The following is a 19,205-nucleotide window of genomic DNA, read 5'->3' as shown; positions in this document are numbered from 1 at the left end:
TGAAAAGAGAAACCCTGGGGCTCCTTTAAAGGGGAAATTGTGGCCTGATTTACATATTGCAGTTCGAAAACATGCAAACATAATAGGTACCGCTTCGGCGGGAAGGTAACGGCATTCCGTGCAGTCATGCTGGCCACATGACCACGGACGGGTCTGAGGACAACGCCGGCTCCAAGGCTTAGAAATGGAGATGAGCACCGCACCCTATAGGATACGACTGGACTTTTCGTCAAGGGAAACCTTTACCTTTACTTTACATATTGCTCAGCATAAAAGAGCCCCTCGGGGCATTGAGGTATACATTTATTTCAATACACCTTTCACACACAGGACATAGAAGAAAGGGCAGCTTTACACTGGAATAATTAAAGCTTCTGACAGAAGCTCCTCATTTCAAGTAAGGGTTTTAAGGTGACAGAAAGAAATCAGGCATTGAAATTTCCTCAAATAGCCATGCTACAGTCCGTGAATAAAGAGGATGGCACATCGGAGTTCAAAATGGTTGCTCCACCGTTGTTCCCTTGACCACGTTCTTTGGAAGAAACCAAAATTAAGTCAATGCAGACCAAGCCATAAACATCCAGGTCTCAAAGTTGGAATATAAATAATTGGAAGGCTGTATAATGTTTCTTATTGGTTTGATTTTTAACTCAGCAACCGTACTGATTACAAATATTGGTGTTTTTGGGGGTTGCCATTTTTATGATCTTCTTAAGTGTTATTAGCTGCCCAGACTTGATTCATAAAAATACTAATAAAAATGCCTCTCCTACACTTAGTCCGTGGACTGAGAAACACAAATAAATGACTTTTCATTTTCCAAACAATTCAGTTTGTTCTATATTTAGCAAAGCACATCTGTTCTCATCTCAGATGTGGCTTCCTTGTGAGGAATGTAATCTCTTGGGAAGTTAAATTTCTTTGAATTGCCTTCAGTGATATCTTAGGAAGATAAGAGTAAAAGTAATGATGCCTCCGAAGTGATACAAGGCCTGTAGACCCTTCCTTTGCTCCCCCCTCCCCCACCCCACACATATGGAAAGAGATTCCGTGTGACAACACTGCCCCCTGGTGGAAAACCTGAGGAGGGGAGGCATCTCCATAACTTTCCCTGGAGAATCTTGCATTAAGACATGGTAATTAGGGCTCCAATGAAATGAAAGAGCTCCAGGGAACATAAGACCTTTTAGGGAGTAATCCAAAGCTGCTCTTTGGTAATATGATAGTAAATTCCTTTCGATGGCTTATTCTATGAGATATTGTATTTTCTTGAGGTCGTGTTTTCTTATTTTTTTTCTCCTAAACGTCATGAAATCATGTAAAAACAACTTGGGAAGGACCACCTCGGTCCTCTAGTACAAACCATCCCTAACTGGTGGGAAGCCAGACCCTCTCTGCAGACCTCCAACCAAAAGAGGCTGTTCCAGCCAGATTAAAGCAGGTCCCCCTCGTTCTTCCCTCAACCTTGCTTTACTTTTGGCAGACCGGGTTGGACGGGCTTCTCATTGGTCAAAATCTGCTCTGTACCAGTTCTGTATTCTCTCTGATAAGACAATAATTCATAAAACTCTTGTCCTTCTTCTACCATTCATTCATGGTGGATGACTGTGGTTTTGCTAAATATGGGACTTATTTGTTGAGAGTCTGTGGATTGGATTGATGCAAGTCCACAATCCAATGTGGCAAAATATTCAGACTTTCTTATAAGTCTTCCTGACATTGGAGGAACAGAGGATGGTTATGGAAATAGGACAGAAAAGGGAAAAGTTGGGAGGATATTAAAAGAAAACTACAAAAGTTGGGGGTGTGCTGGCAGAGCCCATAAATGAACAGGCTGTTTGCAGGGCAACCCCAGGAGGAAGAGAGAAAAAGAAAGAAAGAAAGAAAGAAAGACAAAGAAAGATGAAATGCCTTGTTTTTAGCTCAAGGTTTGCGGCCCCAAAGTGGGGGAGGCAGGGGGAGTTCTCGGAAGATTGGGTCGAGGAGGTATTCCATGGAATGGAGGGCTTGGGAAACAAAGGTGACAGGCAGGGTGCAGGCTGGACCCTGATCAAAGAAGTGACATTAGAGAAGAGAACACACCGCGCGGAAAGGGCCTGGAGAGACGCAGGCTCTGTGGGGAGGGGAGTTGAGTTAAATCACAATAGGGCAGTTGAGTGTGGATTGTCTCCAATAGGCATGGGAGCAGCTAGATTCATCTTGATGGGAGCTATCGCCGTTTTAATAAAGCATTCCTTTCTCCTGGCTGAGAGGCGGGGAGGAAGAGCTTCTGTGTTCCTGCAGGGCTGTGATGGATTGCATGTGGCAACAGCCTGTTGAGGCATTGGTGTGCGGTTTTCTCTTTGAGAGCATTTGTTTGTCTGAATGTGCACGTACATGTAAGGTTGAGAAACTGTTTTGAGTTGTGAAAAGAGAGTTGAGAGATTGTGTGAGTCTATTCCTTAGGAGGCTGCAGGTTCTGGCCATGCCTGCATCCACCATTTATTCTGGTTTTGTGTGTGTGTGTTGTGATTTGTGTAATTTAAATGCATATGATGGGAACGTTGAAAGGTTTTTGTCAATCCTTTCCCATTTGTTTTTTTTGTTTTTTTGTTCTTTAATTGTTTGAGGATTATGTGTGTTTCATTATTTGCCCAGTCTCACCCAAACTCCCCCCTTCAGTCTGCCTCTTGCCTGCTTGTTACAGGCTTGAGGATCCAGATGAGGGGACAGAAGGGTGACAGAGGGGAGGGGCAGTGTTTTTACAGAAGATCCTTTACTCCCCCATCTTTTTGGATTCTTCCTTTTATAATACCTTTACACACATCAGAGACAATCCTTTAAGTTTCTCTTTCAGCAGCTGCTGCTGTAGAAGGAAATGATTACCCTCTTGTGAAAAGGGGGGGGAATGTGGGCAGTTTCAGAGAAGCAATGACTCAGAGAGGGGGGGGGAACCCCTTTGCTCTCACAGCTTCACTCTGCTCTGCCCCTGGCATTCCAGTTTTAGAAAAGTGTGTGTGTTTTTATAAATTTTATATGGATTAAATTTTAATCCCTCCTCAACATGGCACATGATGATAAAAACAGGAGAGGGAGAGAGGAAAAATTTTGGACAATGTATGGTTTTAGTAGAGCTTCCATGGACTGGTATGATCTATCTGAATTTTGCTTTTGTTTTTTGTTTTTGTTTCTGTTTTAACAATTTTGGCTATGGAAACAGTCCACACACTAGATAAACTCTTATGTCAATGCTTTCTTGTTTTTCTAGTTTTACAAGTTTTGATTTTAGGGAAGTTATTGGGGAATTAAATATTGGCAATTGAAGTATAATATTGTTTTTATTGAAAAAGAATGACTTTAAGTCATTATATATATATTAAAATTAGAGGTTTGGCTATAAAAGTTTTGACCCAATTTTGGGGGTTTTGAAAAAGACTTGTTGTTTAAGCAATGGGGTCAGGTGGCGACGAGATGGCCAGCCTACTTACTTAGGGTGGTATTTTGCTAGGGCAGGAAAATTAGTTTTATCCAAAGTAGTGCTTAGATATATCCAAAACTACACCTACCAATCTAGTCACATGGGACAAATGCTTTAGGGGATTGCGTGTCTAGAATATTTCTTTGTCCTGGAATCTTTTTGAAAGCCAAACAGGTGTGTGTGAGAGATGTGTGGTATGCCAAAAGGGCAACCCAAAGACCAACCAAGTTCAACTCCAGGGGAACCTCCAAAGGGGGGTGGCCCTGGGGTGAACTGTTTCTTAGAATGGGTGAAAGGCTTTCTTTATAGGCTGAAAAGACACTTGGAGGGGCTAGGACCAAAGGCAGCATTAACATGGACACAGGCCTTTTTAGTAACAATACTAAGTCTCTGGATTGCTCCTAAGAAAAGACTAGGAGTCAGTCCCTTTGAGATGGGTGACTCTATCTTGGAATTCTTACTGGAGAAGTAGGAGACATGCATGCCATGGGGAAGAAATTTGTCTGCAAGTATTTGAAACAGTTATCTGTGCAAGTCTTGTCCTTGTCTCCCTATCTACAGGAACACAGAGTCCAACTGTTGGAACAGCAGACGCATCCTTTTAAGCCTGGAAATCGAGTCAAACCAGATGGAGGGGAGTCGGCAACTGAGTTGGGAGAAACCCTAAAGAAGACACTGGTGTTGCCAAATATTGCTGGACACTGGACTGTGCAGCCCCAGGAAGACCAAGAAATAGGGTGCACCATGCGCCTGGACTTTTTTCTAATACCTTGTAGTTTTGATGACCATAATAGTCCCTGGACCTGGAAAAGAGAGTCACAGGCTTCAAGGGAAGCCTTGAAGATGTACTCAATTTAGAACAATAGGGAATTTATATTTTCATATGAAAAGGGATTAGGATACAATTCTGAAATCCAGCCTACCTGTAGTATGGAACTACGGTTAATCCACTGGTTTGGATTTGTTAGCCTTATAGGCTGGTGCCTGAGTCACGGGTGGACTGATAAACAACTATTAAATGGGGGGGGGGCGTGCTTTAAAACCCAGAAGGAATAAGAGGGATGCACCAGGAGGATCATAAGACAATGAAGTGTGTGTAGACGGGGTGGGAGTGCCTAGGGGAGTGCCGGATGAGTTCAGGGCTAGAGGCCAAATTTTGGCGGGATTTGAATCCTTTCTGTTTTGGTGGGTGATGGTCGACAGGGATATGGATTGGATCAATTACATCTATTGTGGCCAACAGGGGTTCATGAACTGTACCGGAGATGTTGTGAAGTGTATTGCAGAACGGTTGGATGCCACTAGTGGGGTGGCCTGGGAGAGTGGAATGGCATTGGATGTGCTGTTGGTGAAGAAAGGGGGGGATTGTAAGATATGGAAAAATACAATTTGTAAACAAATAATGAAGATCTATATATTTATAGCCATATAAGGCAATATCATATAGATCGTGGTTGGGGGAGATTTTAAGGTGTAAATACTAATATTAGCTAATAGCAAGGGAGCAAAGGGAAAGCAATCACCAACAGTATCTCTCTATTAGCAAAAAGGGAGGCTACCTCACAAGTCCTGGCCATGTGAGAATATCAGTCTATCCCCGATGATGACCTTAGTGAAAGTAATCTGCCCTGAAAAGGCAGAATACTTTCAAAGGGGGGAATGAGGTGGAACTGGGGTCAAGGAAACAACAAGAAACAAAGCCCTTTCATCTGGCAATTATCTGTTGCAAGTAAACTATCTGTTGCAAGGGTGGTATGTGCGAAGAAGCCAGACAGGGAGATAAGAACCAGGAATGTATGTGGATATTGTAGCAATCAAAGGAACAAAGAAAAGGACAGAAAGCCCTCCAGCCTCCCTTTGGGCTTGTTTCAGGTTTGTTTTTAAGAATATATCATATATCTTGAGGCTGACACTTATCCTATGCTGAGTACTCACCCGGTGGGGGGGGGGTATAAAAGAGGTAGGACCCCGAAACTTCGGGGCTCAGAATTTGAAGCTTGAGCTTGTCTGAACCTGTGCGCACATTAAACTCTTTTCCTGGATAAAGACCCGAGCGTCCTAGTCTTCATTTCTACAACAACACCACACCACACTCTTGCAGGCCTTGCAGCATCCTGAATTTATTACTACATTTCGACTGCTAGCAGAGGAAAATGATTTTATACGTATTTAAACTTTCAAATGCCTATATGTGTGTGCATGCGTTCATGTGTGTGTGTCTTTTTGGGTGTACATATATGTAGTACATCTATGGATAGAGGGAGAGAGGATATATAGACACAGAAACAAATGCACATAAAGAGGGAGAGGGGAAGATCTGCGTCTCAAGAAAGAGTAAATGAGGCTTGAACTTCAAAACCAATAAAAGAATGAAGAGTTCTAATTACAGAATCAATTCTGTATTTCCTGATACTATTTGAGAGCAGAACTTAAGAACAATTTCCCTCAGCTGTCATTCAGGAGGGTATTGAGATTTGCCATTTTCTTCCTATCGAAATGGAAAACAGATCCCAGAATGCCCAGGCCAAGATCGGCTCTTCCTTCCTCTTGGCACTCAGGCAGCTTTCTCAGGTCCCTCTCAAGTCTCCTGGGAAAATGCAGCCTTCTGGGGCTGAGCTGACTTGCAGAGCTGCTCTGAGGAAGGGAAGGTTTTTGCCAGGCTTCAGACTCACTTCCTCCCACTGTGTCTCCCGCACAGTAATAGACCGCCGAGTCCTCCAGTTTCAGGCTGTTCATTTGCAGGTAGACTTGGCTTTTGGAATTGTCCCTGGAGATGGTGAAGCGTCCCTTGACTTTGTCCGAGTAGTAAGTACTGGAACCAGAACCAGAGCTTATCCCTGCCACCCATTCCAGTCCTTTCCCTGGAGCCTGTCGCACCCAGTGCATCCAGTAGCTGCTGAACGTGAATCCGGAGCCTTGGCAGGAGAGACGGAGGGACTCTCCAGGCCTCCTCACGTCCCCTCCAGACTCCACCAACTGGGCCTCTGACAGGACACCTAAAATAAAATTTGTTTTAATGAGCTCTCCTTTATGCCAGAATTAAAATGGAAAGAACCAGAATAGGAGGGAACCAATTACCTCTGAGGACCGCTAGTAAGGAAACCAAATTCAGCCACAGGATCATTTTTGCTCCCGTTAAAGAATAGAGGGGACTTGACAGGAAAGGATTCAGGAAAGGGCACAAACTTTGTGTTGGTGGGAGTAGCCTGAAGAGAGACACCCTGGGGCTCCTTTAAAGGGGAAATTGTGGCCCAATTTGCATATTGCTCTGCATAAAAGAGCCCCTTTGAGGTATAGATTTATTTCAACACACCGTTCACACATGGGACGTAGATGAAATTGCAGCTTTACACTGGAATAATTGAAGCTCCTCATTTAATGTATGGGTTTTAAGGTGAAAGAAAGAAATCAGGCATTGAAATTTCCTCAAATAGCCATTTTACAGTCCGGAAATGAAGAGGATGGCACATCGGAGTTCAAAATGGTTGCTCCACAGTTGTTCCCTTGACCACGTTCTTTGGAAGAAACCAAAATTAAATCAATGCAGACCAAGCCATGAGGCCCAATTAATAGGCCACATATCAATTTTACATAAACTTTGAAGTCTGAAAGTTGGAATTAAAAAAAGTAAATATATTTGAAGCCTGTAGGTTGTTCCTGATTAGTTTGGTTTTTCACTTGGCATGGAATACATACTGTATATTGGGGGGGGGGGGGGTTGTTTCCCATTTTGTAGGGTCTTCTTATGTGTTATTAGCTGCCCAGAGTTGATTCATACAAATACTAATAAAAATGCCTCTCCTACAATTAATCCATGGACTGACAAACACAAATAAATGACTTTGCATTTTGAAAACAATTCAGTTTGTTCTATATTTAGCAAAGCCCATCTGTTCTGAACTCAGATGTGGCTTCATGGTGAGGAATGTAATCTCTTGGGATGTCAAACTTCTTTGATTTGCCTTCAGTGGTCTCTCAGGAAAATGAGAGTAAATGTAATGATGCCTCCGAAGTGAGACAAGGCCTGCAGACCCTTCCTTTGTTCTCCTCCCCCACCCCACACATATGCAAAGCGATTCTGTGTGGCAACACTGCCCCCTGGTGGAAAACCTGAGGAGGGGAGGCATCTTCTTAAATTTCCAAATAGATTCTTGCATTAAGAAATGGTAATTAGGGCTCAAAAGAAATGAAAGAGCTCCAGGAAAGTTAATCTGCACTAGGGAGTAATCAAAAACCTCACTTTTGTTATATGACAGGAAATTCCTTTTGATGGGTAATTCTATGAGATACTGTATTTTCCTGAGGTCGTGTATTCTTATTTTTTCTCCTAAATATCATGAAATCGTGTGAAAACGAGTTGGGAAGGACCATCTCAGTCGTCTAGTACAAACCATCCCTGACTGGTGGGGAGCCAGACCCTCTCTGCAGACCTCCAACCAAAAGAGACTCTTCTAGCCAGATTAAAGCAGGTCCCCCTCGTTCTTCCCTCGCCCTCGTTTTACTCCAGGCAGACCAGGTTGGAAGGGCTTATCATTGGTCAAAATCTGCTCTGTACCAGTCCTGTATTCTCTCTGAGAGGAGAATAATTCTTTACACCTCTTGTCCTTCTTCTACCATTCATTTGCAAAATATTTTGCTAAAGGTGAGACTTAGAGGAAAACATAATTTTATCCTCTTTTTATTTTTCTTTATTTCTTCAAACTGTATCCCACTTTTTTAACATAAACTCCATCTCTACATTCACCGGACCCCTTTTGGCCATTTTGTATCGTTCAATTAAAGCAGAAGCTTTCACTGAATATACAGTCCTCAGGATAAAAGAGGCACTCAGTGCATTGACCATCCACCTTTCCTTGAAGGTATATTTCACTCAAGAGAGAGGGTAGAGGAGAGCAGAGGAGAGGAGAGGAGAGGAGAATATTCCCTTAATTTACAAATGTCCTCAGAGAAAATACTCGCTCTCTCCATTCACATGTGTTATTTCTTTGAAACTGTTTTCATATTAGGGGCCAGTTCTTATAGGAGTCAGGACATTGGAGGAAATAAACAGAGTATTTTTTTTATATGTCAAATCATGTCACTAAGATTGGCTAGCACCAACCAAGAATTATTTAGTAGCTACTTCAGAGACAGAGTGGGAAGTCATAGGTGATTTCAAAAGAAAAAGTAGGAGGGATTTTTCTATAAATATGGAGTGTCAATGAAACTAGACATTTTATTCATTTATATTTCAGTTTTCATCAACACCCACCTCACTTGAAGAGCATCTGTGGACATTTTGCCAGAAAAGATCATATGATGTAGACTAAGCTATTGAGAATTATATTCATAGCACATTTGTTGAAGGTCCGCACGTCGCAGAGTCAAGAAATCTGTTTATAACCAACCTTTTTCCAAATAGCTGAGAAAGATAATCACTTTGCCTTCTCCCAATTGGAATGCAAGGAATGCATGAAAACTAAGGGACAATCTTCTATCATCCCTGAATTTATATATCATTTTGGATAAAGGAGATACACTATCCATAAAAATAATATGAATTTTTTTTATAGAATTTTGAGATTTTGGGCAAGTCCTTATAGGAGTCAAGAAAGGCATATTGAATTATTCATACCTGGGATAAAGAGCAGGGCTACATTTGATTAAATATAATCCTAGGATTGCAACCTGGAAGTTGAGGGGCTGAATTTCCTTCATCACAGATCGAAAACAAGAAGGTGAGACCATAGGAGTTATTTTAATATTTATTTTCCATTTAATTTCCCTGTAGAGCAAAGAGGCTGAGCAATTCCAATCTTCCCCCCACCCGGAAGTTAGTGGGGAGGATGGCAGGTCGAGGCATCCCTGGGTGGGGACGGGGTGGCAGCAGGAACTTCCAGGCAGCTACCAAAGGCAGGAAGAGAGTCCAAACTCAATGGATCCAGGAGACCTCTGGGAGAGGGTCTCTGCAATTCCCAAATTTTGGTTTCTTGGTTCTACCCTGGCGGTGGGGAGCGAGTGTCAGGGTTAATGGAATTTAGTATCTATTAATATAGAAGGGATGACAAATGAGCAACATATAGAAAAAAATTTAACTGAGGAGAGATGGCGGTATTCAGAGAACCAAATGGGAAATGAACTGAAATATTCATCAAGGAAGAAATGTAGGTAATGAGTCCCTATTTGTACTCTCAAGAAATTTTAACATTTTTATTAAAAAAAACAAAAAGCTTCCTAGTACATTCTCTTGCCCTAATATTTCCTTCTTTAACCTGTCATGGGTTCTTTTTAAACTATTCCCAATTTGATTTTCTCAGGCTCAAACGATCCCCCCAAAGCAGCAGAACATATGACAACTGGAGTTTTTATACTAATACTTCAGGGCCAGTTTCCTGCTCAGCAACAAGCCTGTCTCACCCAGCTCATGTGGTAGCTGCTGAAGTCGAATCCAGAGGCTTGGCAGGAGAGACGAAGGGACTCTCCAGGCCTTCTCACGTCCCCTCCAGACTCCACCAGTTGGGACTCTGACTGGACACCTACAAAGAAACGTGTTTCGGTGAAACCTCCTGTTGACAAGAACAGCAAATTGAAGCAAATTCTTTAGAGAGGTCAGAATTACCTCTGAGGACTACTACTAAGGACACCAGGTTTAGCCACAGGATCATTTTTGCCCCTGCTAATGATAAAAAGGGGAAATACAGGACAAGATTCAGGAGAGGGCACAAACTTTGTGTTGCTCAGGGTAGCATGAAGGGGAAACCTTGGGGCTCCTTTAAAGGGGAAATGGTGTCCTGATTTACGTATCGCTCTGGATAAAAGACCCCGTCAGGGCATTGGGGTTTGATTTCTTTGCACACAGATTTCACATATGAATTTGAATGGATGGAAACATCTCCGAACAATCAAGCAAGACTTTTCTTATTGTTATTATCAGGACATACCAAAAGGAGAGAACTAGATGAGAATAAGTAAAGCAAGATCTGATTAAATCTCATCTGTTGGGGAAAGCGTTTAAAGACGAGAAAAATAAAGCATGTGCTGAAAATCATTTAAACAGCCCTGTTAGAGACTGATCATGAAAAAAGGCCACCTCTGAGTCCAGGATCTTTGCTCCACAGTTCTTCCCTTGACCATGTTCTTTGAAGAAACCCAAAACAACGGAATGTAGACCAAGCCATAAGGCACAATTTGCAAGGCAGAGTGGAATTGCACTTATAAGTCCAAGTTGCAAAATCAGAATCAAAGAAATCACAGGCAAATTAGAAATAGCTGGACCCTGTGGAGTCTTGTTTGTTTTATTAAATTGGTTTTTAATCAGCAGTTGGATGGATTTTAGATACTGGGGGTGGTGATGGTGGTGATTAGTTTGTATGATGCTTTCATTGGTTGCTAGCTGCCAAGGTTGATTCTGCAAGATGGGCAGCCATAGAAATCAAAATAATAATAATGGCAAGTCTCACATTAATATTAACCTGACCAAATACCCTCTCTTTGTGAGTGAGAAACAGAAATCAATCACTGTTTTCCAAAGAATTCTGTTTGCTCCTTATTTAGCAGCGCCCATCTCTTGTCAACTCAGACATGGCCAGAGTGAAGACTGCGGCTTCTCGAGATGTGGCTTTTCCTTGTGATTTTTCAGTGATCCCTTAGGAAAATAAGAGTAAATATAATCTGGCCTCCAAAATGAGACAAAGTCCGCAGACAATTGCTTTATTCCTCTGCCCCACCCCCACCCCACACATGGGGAAAGCCATTCAGTGTGACAACACTGCCCCCTGATGTGAAATGGGAGGAGGGGAGACATCTACTTAATTTTCCCAGGAGATTCTTGCATTCAAAACTATGAATTATGACTAAGAAGAAATGAAGGATCTCCAGGAGATCTAAGCAGGTTTAGGGAGAAATCTGAACCTGATCTTCCATTATATTATAGGAAATTCCTTTCAATGGGTTACTTTCTGCGAGATAGTATTTTCTGGACATGGGAGGGTCTTCTCTTTTCTCTTAAATCTCATACATTTATAGAATGAATTGGTTAGGAAAAACCTTCTAGGTTATCTAATAGAAACCGTCCTTAAGAGGTGGCCATCGAGGTCCTGTCTGCAGACCTGCCACCAAAGGAGACTGCTCTACCCACACTGAGCAGAGGCTGCCCTGTCCCTCCCTCATCCCAGGTTCCCTCTAGGCACACAGGATGGCAGCGTTGATCATCTGTCAAACTCTGGTCTATACTAGTTTTGAGTCTCTATTGAGAGCAGAATAATTCTTATGGTCCCTGCTGTTGAGAAATTCTATATCGCTGAGAAGCATGAAACAGTGAGGGAAGCGGGCATTTCATCCTTAATCTGTATGGAGCAGAGAGTTTTGCTCAGTAGAGAGGACCACAAATCATGGCTTCCTGGATAATGAAGTTAGAATGAACCCTCCATAAAAGTTTGTTTGAAATTCTAGGAGGTCTTCTTGGAAAATTCCTTTTCCATGGCTTTCACTTTACATATTTCCTTCGATGGAACCCTTTTAATTCAGGCAGATTTTGTGAGCCAAATACCTATATATATATCTGTGTGTGTGAGTGTGTGGGTATATGTATACAATTGTGTGTGTGTGTGTGTGTTTGTGTGTGTATATATATATATATAGAGAGAGAGAGAGAGAGATTGGGAGAGAGACAGAGAAATATATACACAGACAATGAAACAACTGTAAAGAAAGAGCAACAGGGGTGGACCTGGATCTCAAGAGAGATTAAATGAAGGTTGAACTGCAAAACCAATAAAAAAATTAAGAATTCTAATTATTGAGTGCAATTTTGTATCTCTAGAGATTTTTTGAGAGCAGAACTTGTGAGCACTTTGCCTTTGACATCTTTCAGGAGTTTTTTTTTTTTTTCCTTCTTTTGCTTTGTTTTAACGATTCTTTTTTTTTTTTTTGCTCAGATTTTCCGCTTACGTCCCATCCAAATGGAAAACAGCTGCCACAATGCCCAGGCCACGATCATATCATCTTTCCTCTTGGCACTCAGGCAGCTTTCTCAGGTTCCTCTCATGTCTCCTGGGAAAATGCAGCCTTCTGGGGCTTAGCTGTCTTGCAGAGTGGCTCTGAGGAAGGGAAGGTTTTTGCCAGGCTTCAGACTCAGTTCCTCCCACTGTGTCTCCTGCACAGTAATAGACTGCTGTGTCCTCCGGCTTCAGGCTGTTCATTTGCAGGTAGACTTGGCTTTTGGAGTTGTCCCTGGAGATGGTGAAGCATCCCTTCACTTTGTCTGAGTACCTAATATCACTTGAACCAGAGTTTATGTATGCCACCAATTCCAGGCCTTTCCCTGGAGCCTGTCACACCCTGTCCATGCCAGAGCTCCCAAAGTTGAATCCAGAGGCTTGTCAGGAGAGACGGAGGGACTCTCCAGGCCTTCTCACATCCCCACCGGACTCCACCAACTGGCCCTCAGACTGGACACCTACAAAGAAACATGTTTTGGTGAAATCTCCTGTATACAAGAACCGCAGATTGAAGCAAATTCTATAGAGAGGTCAGAATTACCTCTGAGGACTACTAATAAGGACACCAGGTTTAGCCACAGGATCATTTTTGCTCCTGCTATTGAACAAAGTGGAAATACAGGAAAGGATTCAGGAAAGTGCACAAACTTTGTATTGGTGGGGGTAGCATGAAGGGGAAACCATGGGGCTCCATTAAAGGGGAAATGGTGTCCTGATTTACATACATCTTTGGATAAAGGGTTAGGGTTAGGGTTAGGCCACATGACCCGGAAGTGTCCTATGGACAACGCCGGCTCCAAGGCTTTGAAACGGAGATGAGCACCGCCCCCTAGAGTCGGACACGACTGGACTTTACGTCAAGGGAAACCTACCCCTTGGATAAAGGAGCCCCTCAGGGCATTGGGGAATAGATTTCTTTGCACACAGCTTTCACATATAAATTTGAACGGATGGAAACATCTCAGAACAATCAAGCAAGACTTTTGTTATTATCAGTACATACAAAAAAGGAGAGGTTTAGATAAGAATAAGTAAATTCTGTATAGCTGAGAAGCATGAAACAGTGAGGGAAGCAGGACCACAAATCATGGATTCCTAGATAATGAAGTTAGAATGAACCCTCCATAAAAGTTTGCTTGAAACTGTAGGAATTCTTCTTGGAAAATTCCTTTTCCATGGCTTAAATTTTACATATTTGCTTGGATGGACCCCTTTTAATTCAGACAGATTTTGTGAGGCTCTTTCATATTTCACCAAGAGGTTGCTACTATGTGGGCAAGACAGAAGTCATGGACAGGCTGAGCAATTTAGCCTGCTGCAGAAAAATAAACAAAGGATTCTTTTCATCGCCAATGTTTAATATAATTTCTATTTTATCCTCATGGAAGCTGCTGGAGAACTAGGCAAGTTCAAAGGGACAACCACAGGTATTATTCCAGTGATCGTCAGATACGGTATTGTGTGCAAGGGCTCCCAATACCAGGTACCATTACTAGTCTGTTCTAATTGTAGAGGCAGAGGTTCCCTTCGCCTTCAATTCAAGAAGAGAATATCTTGTCAGGCTTCCGATTTCCTCCAGCAATCCAGAGGCTGGGCAGGAGAGGTGGAAGGACTCTCCAGGTCTTTCACATCCACTCCAGACTCCACCAATTGGACCTCGGACTGAACTCCTAAAAAAAAATAAAGGTGTTTCAATAAACTTTCCTGAATTAAAGAATTAAACTGGAAAGAAACTCCGTATAGAGGGAAGAATTACCTCTGAGGACTGCCAGAAAGGACACCAAGTTTAGCTACAGGCTCATTTCACGTCCCTTGAATGAATGGAGGGAAATTGACAGGATGGGATTCAGGAGAGTGCAAGAACTTTGTATTGGTGGGTGTAGCCTGGAATGGAAACCAGGGGGCTCCTTTAAAGAGGGAATTGAGTCTTGATTTCATATTGCTTCTGATATTAGTGCCCCTCAGGGCATTTTGGTATAGATTTCTTTGCACACAGCTTTCACGCATGATTTTGAATAGATGGAAATACCTCAGAGCAATCAAACAAGACTTCTTGTTGTTGTTGTTATTATTATTATTATTATTATTATTATTATTATTGTTATTATTTGCTTTCATCTGTATGCCTATGTACTATCTCTGCTTTGCAAGGTGCACTGTTGCCCGTTGGATTCTGACAGTGATTCAAGGTTTTGTTCACTATCTGATGATCTGGTGATGTGATCTGGCACGACTACTGTGTTCAGGGTTCCTTCGATGAAACAATGCCATTGATTGGGATCCCAGCAGTGCACTTTGGGATCACCACAGCTGCCCTCTGCAACTCGGTTTCCCCTGAGATTCAAATGGCCCCCATCTCACTGGTGTTTGAAAGGTTCCTGATGAACTGGTTTGTCATCCAGGTCTTTGGCAACTGTGATTGAAGCCCTTGTTCTTCTTTTTCTTTTCTCCTATCTAGGAACAAGGCACAGAACTGTCATCTCCTCTGAAGACACCCTTTCTACTTGCTCCATATTCAGAGGGATTATTCAGACCCACAGTGCCCCCGAGTGTAAAACCTTTGAAGATGAGGCAGAGGGCTTAATGACTTTCCCTGAAATTGACTTGAGAACCCCTGATCTACATTCCTTTGCTATTATAAGTATTATAACATGACCTCATTTAGGTTACCCTGGGCCTGATATTTTTATGCCTTATTTTTCAAGCCAATTAGTGGACAGCCAGGACCACTGAATCGGAGCAGAGCTTACACAGCGGAGGAGCTGTGCACAGAAAAATAATATTATCATAGTTAGCTTTAATGAGCATGTCAGAGGAACACAGGTTATTGATCTTAAACACTCAGTCCTCCAAAGCATAAACAATTACATGCTTAGACACAGTAGGTTCAAAGTAAGGTAAAGGAATATCTTAATCAATTTATTCAAGGTCCAGTTACATTTCCATTCAGAAAGGGTGAAATCTTTGTTCTTTTTTGTCTTCCCTAACTTAATTCACCATTAGCCCTATTACTGCTAAGACCTGCGTGTAGAAAGCGGAATTCACGGCCTACCACATGACACCCAGAGAGATGGACCAGCTGTCATGAGTAAGGATGGCGAGCAGGGGGCTCCCATCCAGGCTGTAAAGCGCATGCGTAGCACTGAGGAATTAGGTACCATTCCAAGAGACACAGATCGGGCCCGCCTTAACCTTTGGGCTTTATATGTCTAGGATTTTCCCACGCTTTTTCAGTTTGTTGGGATTTTCTGTTATGTGGCAGTAATAAAACACTAGAGACCTGTTCCTTGTCTCAGCGTGGTTCCTGGCTGATAGGACACCAGCACACAGCTGTGCGCATAGCTCCCGGTCTTAAATAAGGACGAAGAGAGAAAAGTGGAAGTGGGAGTGGAACAATCAGCTTCCTCCGAAACATGAAGAGAGGCATTATGGGATGAACTCAATTTACATGCTAATGCACGTGCTAACGAGGAATGCTGGATTTTCTGGTATCTCCAACAATTTTGTGGCTTTGGCCCCCTTCCTCGGTGTCACACCACACCAAACTATTTGGGGTCTTAGAGCATCCTAATTTTATTACATGGCTACATTGCTACAGCTAGCAGGGGAATATGATTTTAAACATATTTAAAATTTCAAATACCTATATATATGTTTGTGCATATGTCTGTGTTTGTGTTTGTGGGTATATGTATACAATGTGTGTGTGTTTCCACATATGTATGTGTATATATATATATATATATAGAGAGAGAGAGAGAAATATATACAAAGACACATAAACAAATATAAAGAAAGAGCGACAGGGTGGATCTGGGTCTCAAGAGAGAATAAATGAAGGTTGAACTGCAAAATCAATAAAAGAATTAAGAATTCTAATGAATGAATCCAATTTTGTATTTGTAGAGAATTTTGGAGAGCAGAACTAGTGAGCACTTTTCCTTTGACATCTTTCAGGAGTTTTTCTTTACTTTTGTTTTGTTTTAACTATTCTTTTTTTTTTTTTGCTGATATTTTCTGCTTTCCTCCCATCCAAATGGAAAACAGCTCCCATAATGCCCAGGCCAAGATCTGTTCTTAGTTTCTCTTCACACTCAGGCAGGTTTCTCAGGTTCTTCTCTATTCTGGGGCTGAGCTGACTTGGAGAGCTTCTCTGAGGAAGAGAGAGTTTTTGCCAGGCTTCAGACTCACTTCCTCCCACTGTGTCCCTCGCACAGTAATAGACTGCCGAGTCCTCCGTCTTCAGGCTGTTCATTTGCAAATAGAGTTGGCTTTTGGAGTTGTCCCTGGAGATGGTGAAGCGTCCCTTCACTTTGTCCGAGTACCTAATATCACTTGAACCAGGGTTTATTCCGGACACCCATTCCAGGCCTTTCCCAGGAGCTTGTCTCACCCAATGCATCCAATAGCTGCTGAAGGGGAAGCCAGAGGCTTGGCAGGAGAGACGGAGGGACTCTCCAGGCCTTCTCACGTCCCCTCCAGACTCCACCAACTGGGCTGAGGATTGAACACCTAAAATTAAAGTTATTGCAATGAGTTCTCCTGTATACAAGAATTAAAATGGAAAGGACCTGAATATGATAGAAACAATTACCTCTGAGGACTGCTAGGAAGGACACCAAGTTCAGCCACAGGATCATTTTTGCTCCCTCTAATGATTGGAGGGGAATTGACAGGTGAGGATTTGGGAGACTGCAGGAACTTTGTGTTGGTGGGTGTAGCCTGAATAGAGAAACCACCATGGGGCTCCTTTAAAGAGGAAATTGTGGCCTGATTTACATATCACTCAGGATAAAAGAGCCCCTCAGGGCACAGAGGTATAGATGTCTTTCAACAGACCTTTCACATACAGGACATAGGAGAAAGGGCAGTTTAGACTGGAATAATTAAAGCAAGATCTGACAGACCCTCCTCAATTCAGCTAAGGGTTTTAAGGTGATAGGAAGAAATCATGCTCTGAAATTTCCTTAAATAGCCTCGTTAGAACCCGGACATGGAAAGGATGGCACATCGGAAATCACAATGGTTGCTCCACAGTGGTTCCCTTGACCATGTTCTTTGGAAGAAACCCAAATTAAGTGATTGCAGACCAAGCCAAATTGCCCAATTTGCAAGTCACATTTGAATTTTACATAAACATCCAAGTCTGAAAGTTGGAATTAAAAAAAAAATGAATGTATTGGAAGCCTGTAGGGTGTTCCTGATTAGCTTGGTTTTTTACTCAGCAACTCTATGGACTACATACTGTATATTGGGGGGGGGGGGGTGGTTCCCATTTTGTATGGTGTTCTCATGTGTTATTAGCTGCCCAGAGTTGATTCATAAAAATACTAATAAAAAGGCCTCTCCTACACTTAATCCGTGGGCTGAGAAACACAAATAAATGACTTTGCATTTTCCAAACAATTCAGTTTGTTCTATATTTAGCAAAGTACATCTGTTCTTAACTCGGATGTGGCTTCATGGTGAGGAATGTAATCTCTTGGGATGTTAAATTTCTCTTAATTGCCTTCAGTGATCTCTTAGGAAAATGAGAGTAAAAGTAATGATGCCTCCGAAGTGAGACAAGGCCTGTAGACCCTTCCTTTCCCCCCCCACCCCCACCCCACACATATGCGAAGTGATTCCGTGTGGCAACACTGCCCCCTGGTGGAAAACCTGAGGAGGGGAGGCATCTACTTAACTTTGCAAAGAGATTCTTGCATTAAGAAATGGTAATTAGGGCTCGGAAAAAATGAAAGACCTCCAGGGAACTTAACCCAAAGCTGCCCTTTTGTTATATGATAGAATATTCCTTTTGATGGGTTATTCTATGAGATACTGTATTTTCCTGAGGTCGTGTATTCTTATTTTTTCTCCTAAATATCATGAAATCGTGTAAAAATGAGTTGGGAAGGACCATCTCGGTCCTCTAGTACAAACTATCCCTAACTGGTGGGGAGCCAGACCCTCTCTGCAGACCTCCAACCGAAAGAGGCTGTTCTAGCCAGATTGAAGCAGGTCCCCCTTGTTCTTCCCTCGCCCTCATTTTACTCCAGGCAGACTGGGTTGGAAGGGCTTATCATTGGTCAGAACCTTCTCTATACGAGTTTTGTATTCTCTCTAAGGGGACAGTAATTCTTAGCACCTCTTGTCCGTCTTCTACCATTCATTTGCAAAAGATTTTGATAAATATGAGACTTAGAGGAAAACATAATTTTATCCTCTTTTTAGTTTTCTTTATTTCTTCCAAATTTCTTCCATTTTTCCTAGGTAAATTCCATCTCTACATACGCTGGACCATTCTTGGCCATTTTGTATGGACGGTTAAAGGAGAAGCAATAACTGATTATAGAGTCCTCAGGGAAAAAAAGAGGCACTCAGTCAGTCTTTGTTTTTCTCCTAAACTCAGGGCAGGTCCCTCAAGCCCTGGTCACCCTGGGGCTCGACTATTGTAACACACTCTAAGTAGGGCTGCCCTTGAAGACCGCCCAAAGTCTTCCAATGGTCCAGAATGCCATGTTGCACGTCATGGTAGGCTTTTCTCAGTATGCCTAATGAACACTTTGCTCCCAAGTTTCCTTGGTTGCCAGGATGATTCCAAAGGTCAGCTCACTCCTGCCCTGGTCACCCCATGGTGTGATTGTGAAATTTACCTGTGGCTCAGAGAAAAGAAGGATGGCAGCAATTTGCTTTCTAAAGATTCCCTCTCATGCTTCTGCTTTGTTCTTTTGCATGTGACAATGATCCTTCCTTTATCACCCTCTTTTAGTTTCCCTGGATGACTGAGG

The 19,205-nt window shown here is 42.4% G+C and overlaps 2 gene segments (V, D, J or C); both read right to left on the bottom strand.

The window, feature by feature from the left end:
* Positions 1 to 1,126: 1,126 nt before the first annotated feature.
* On the bottom strand, positions 1,127 to 6,581 carry LOC134495864 (immunoglobulin heavy variable 3-23-like). The segment is given in 3 exon segments: positions 1,127 to 1,165; positions 6,140 to 6,453; positions 6,536 to 6,581. Coding segments are annotated over 3 exon segments (399 nt in total).
* Positions 6,582 to 7,987: 1,406 nt separating this feature from the next.
* Positions 7,988 to 17,075, bottom strand: LOC134497124 (Ig heavy chain V region 3-like). The segment is given in 3 exon segments: positions 7,988 to 8,028; positions 16,627 to 16,947; positions 17,030 to 17,075. Coding segments are annotated over 3 exon segments (408 nt in total).
* Between the last annotated feature and the right edge of the window lie 2,130 nt (positions 17,076 to 19,205).

This window comes from Candoia aspera, chromosome 4, assembly GCF_035149785.1.
Source record: "Candoia aspera isolate rCanAsp1 chromosome 4, rCanAsp1.hap2, whole genome shotgun sequence".
Classification (NCBI taxonomy): Eukaryota; Metazoa; Chordata; class Lepidosauria; order Squamata; family Boidae; genus Candoia; species Candoia aspera.
This window is presented reverse-complemented; position numbering and strand designations above follow the sequence as displayed.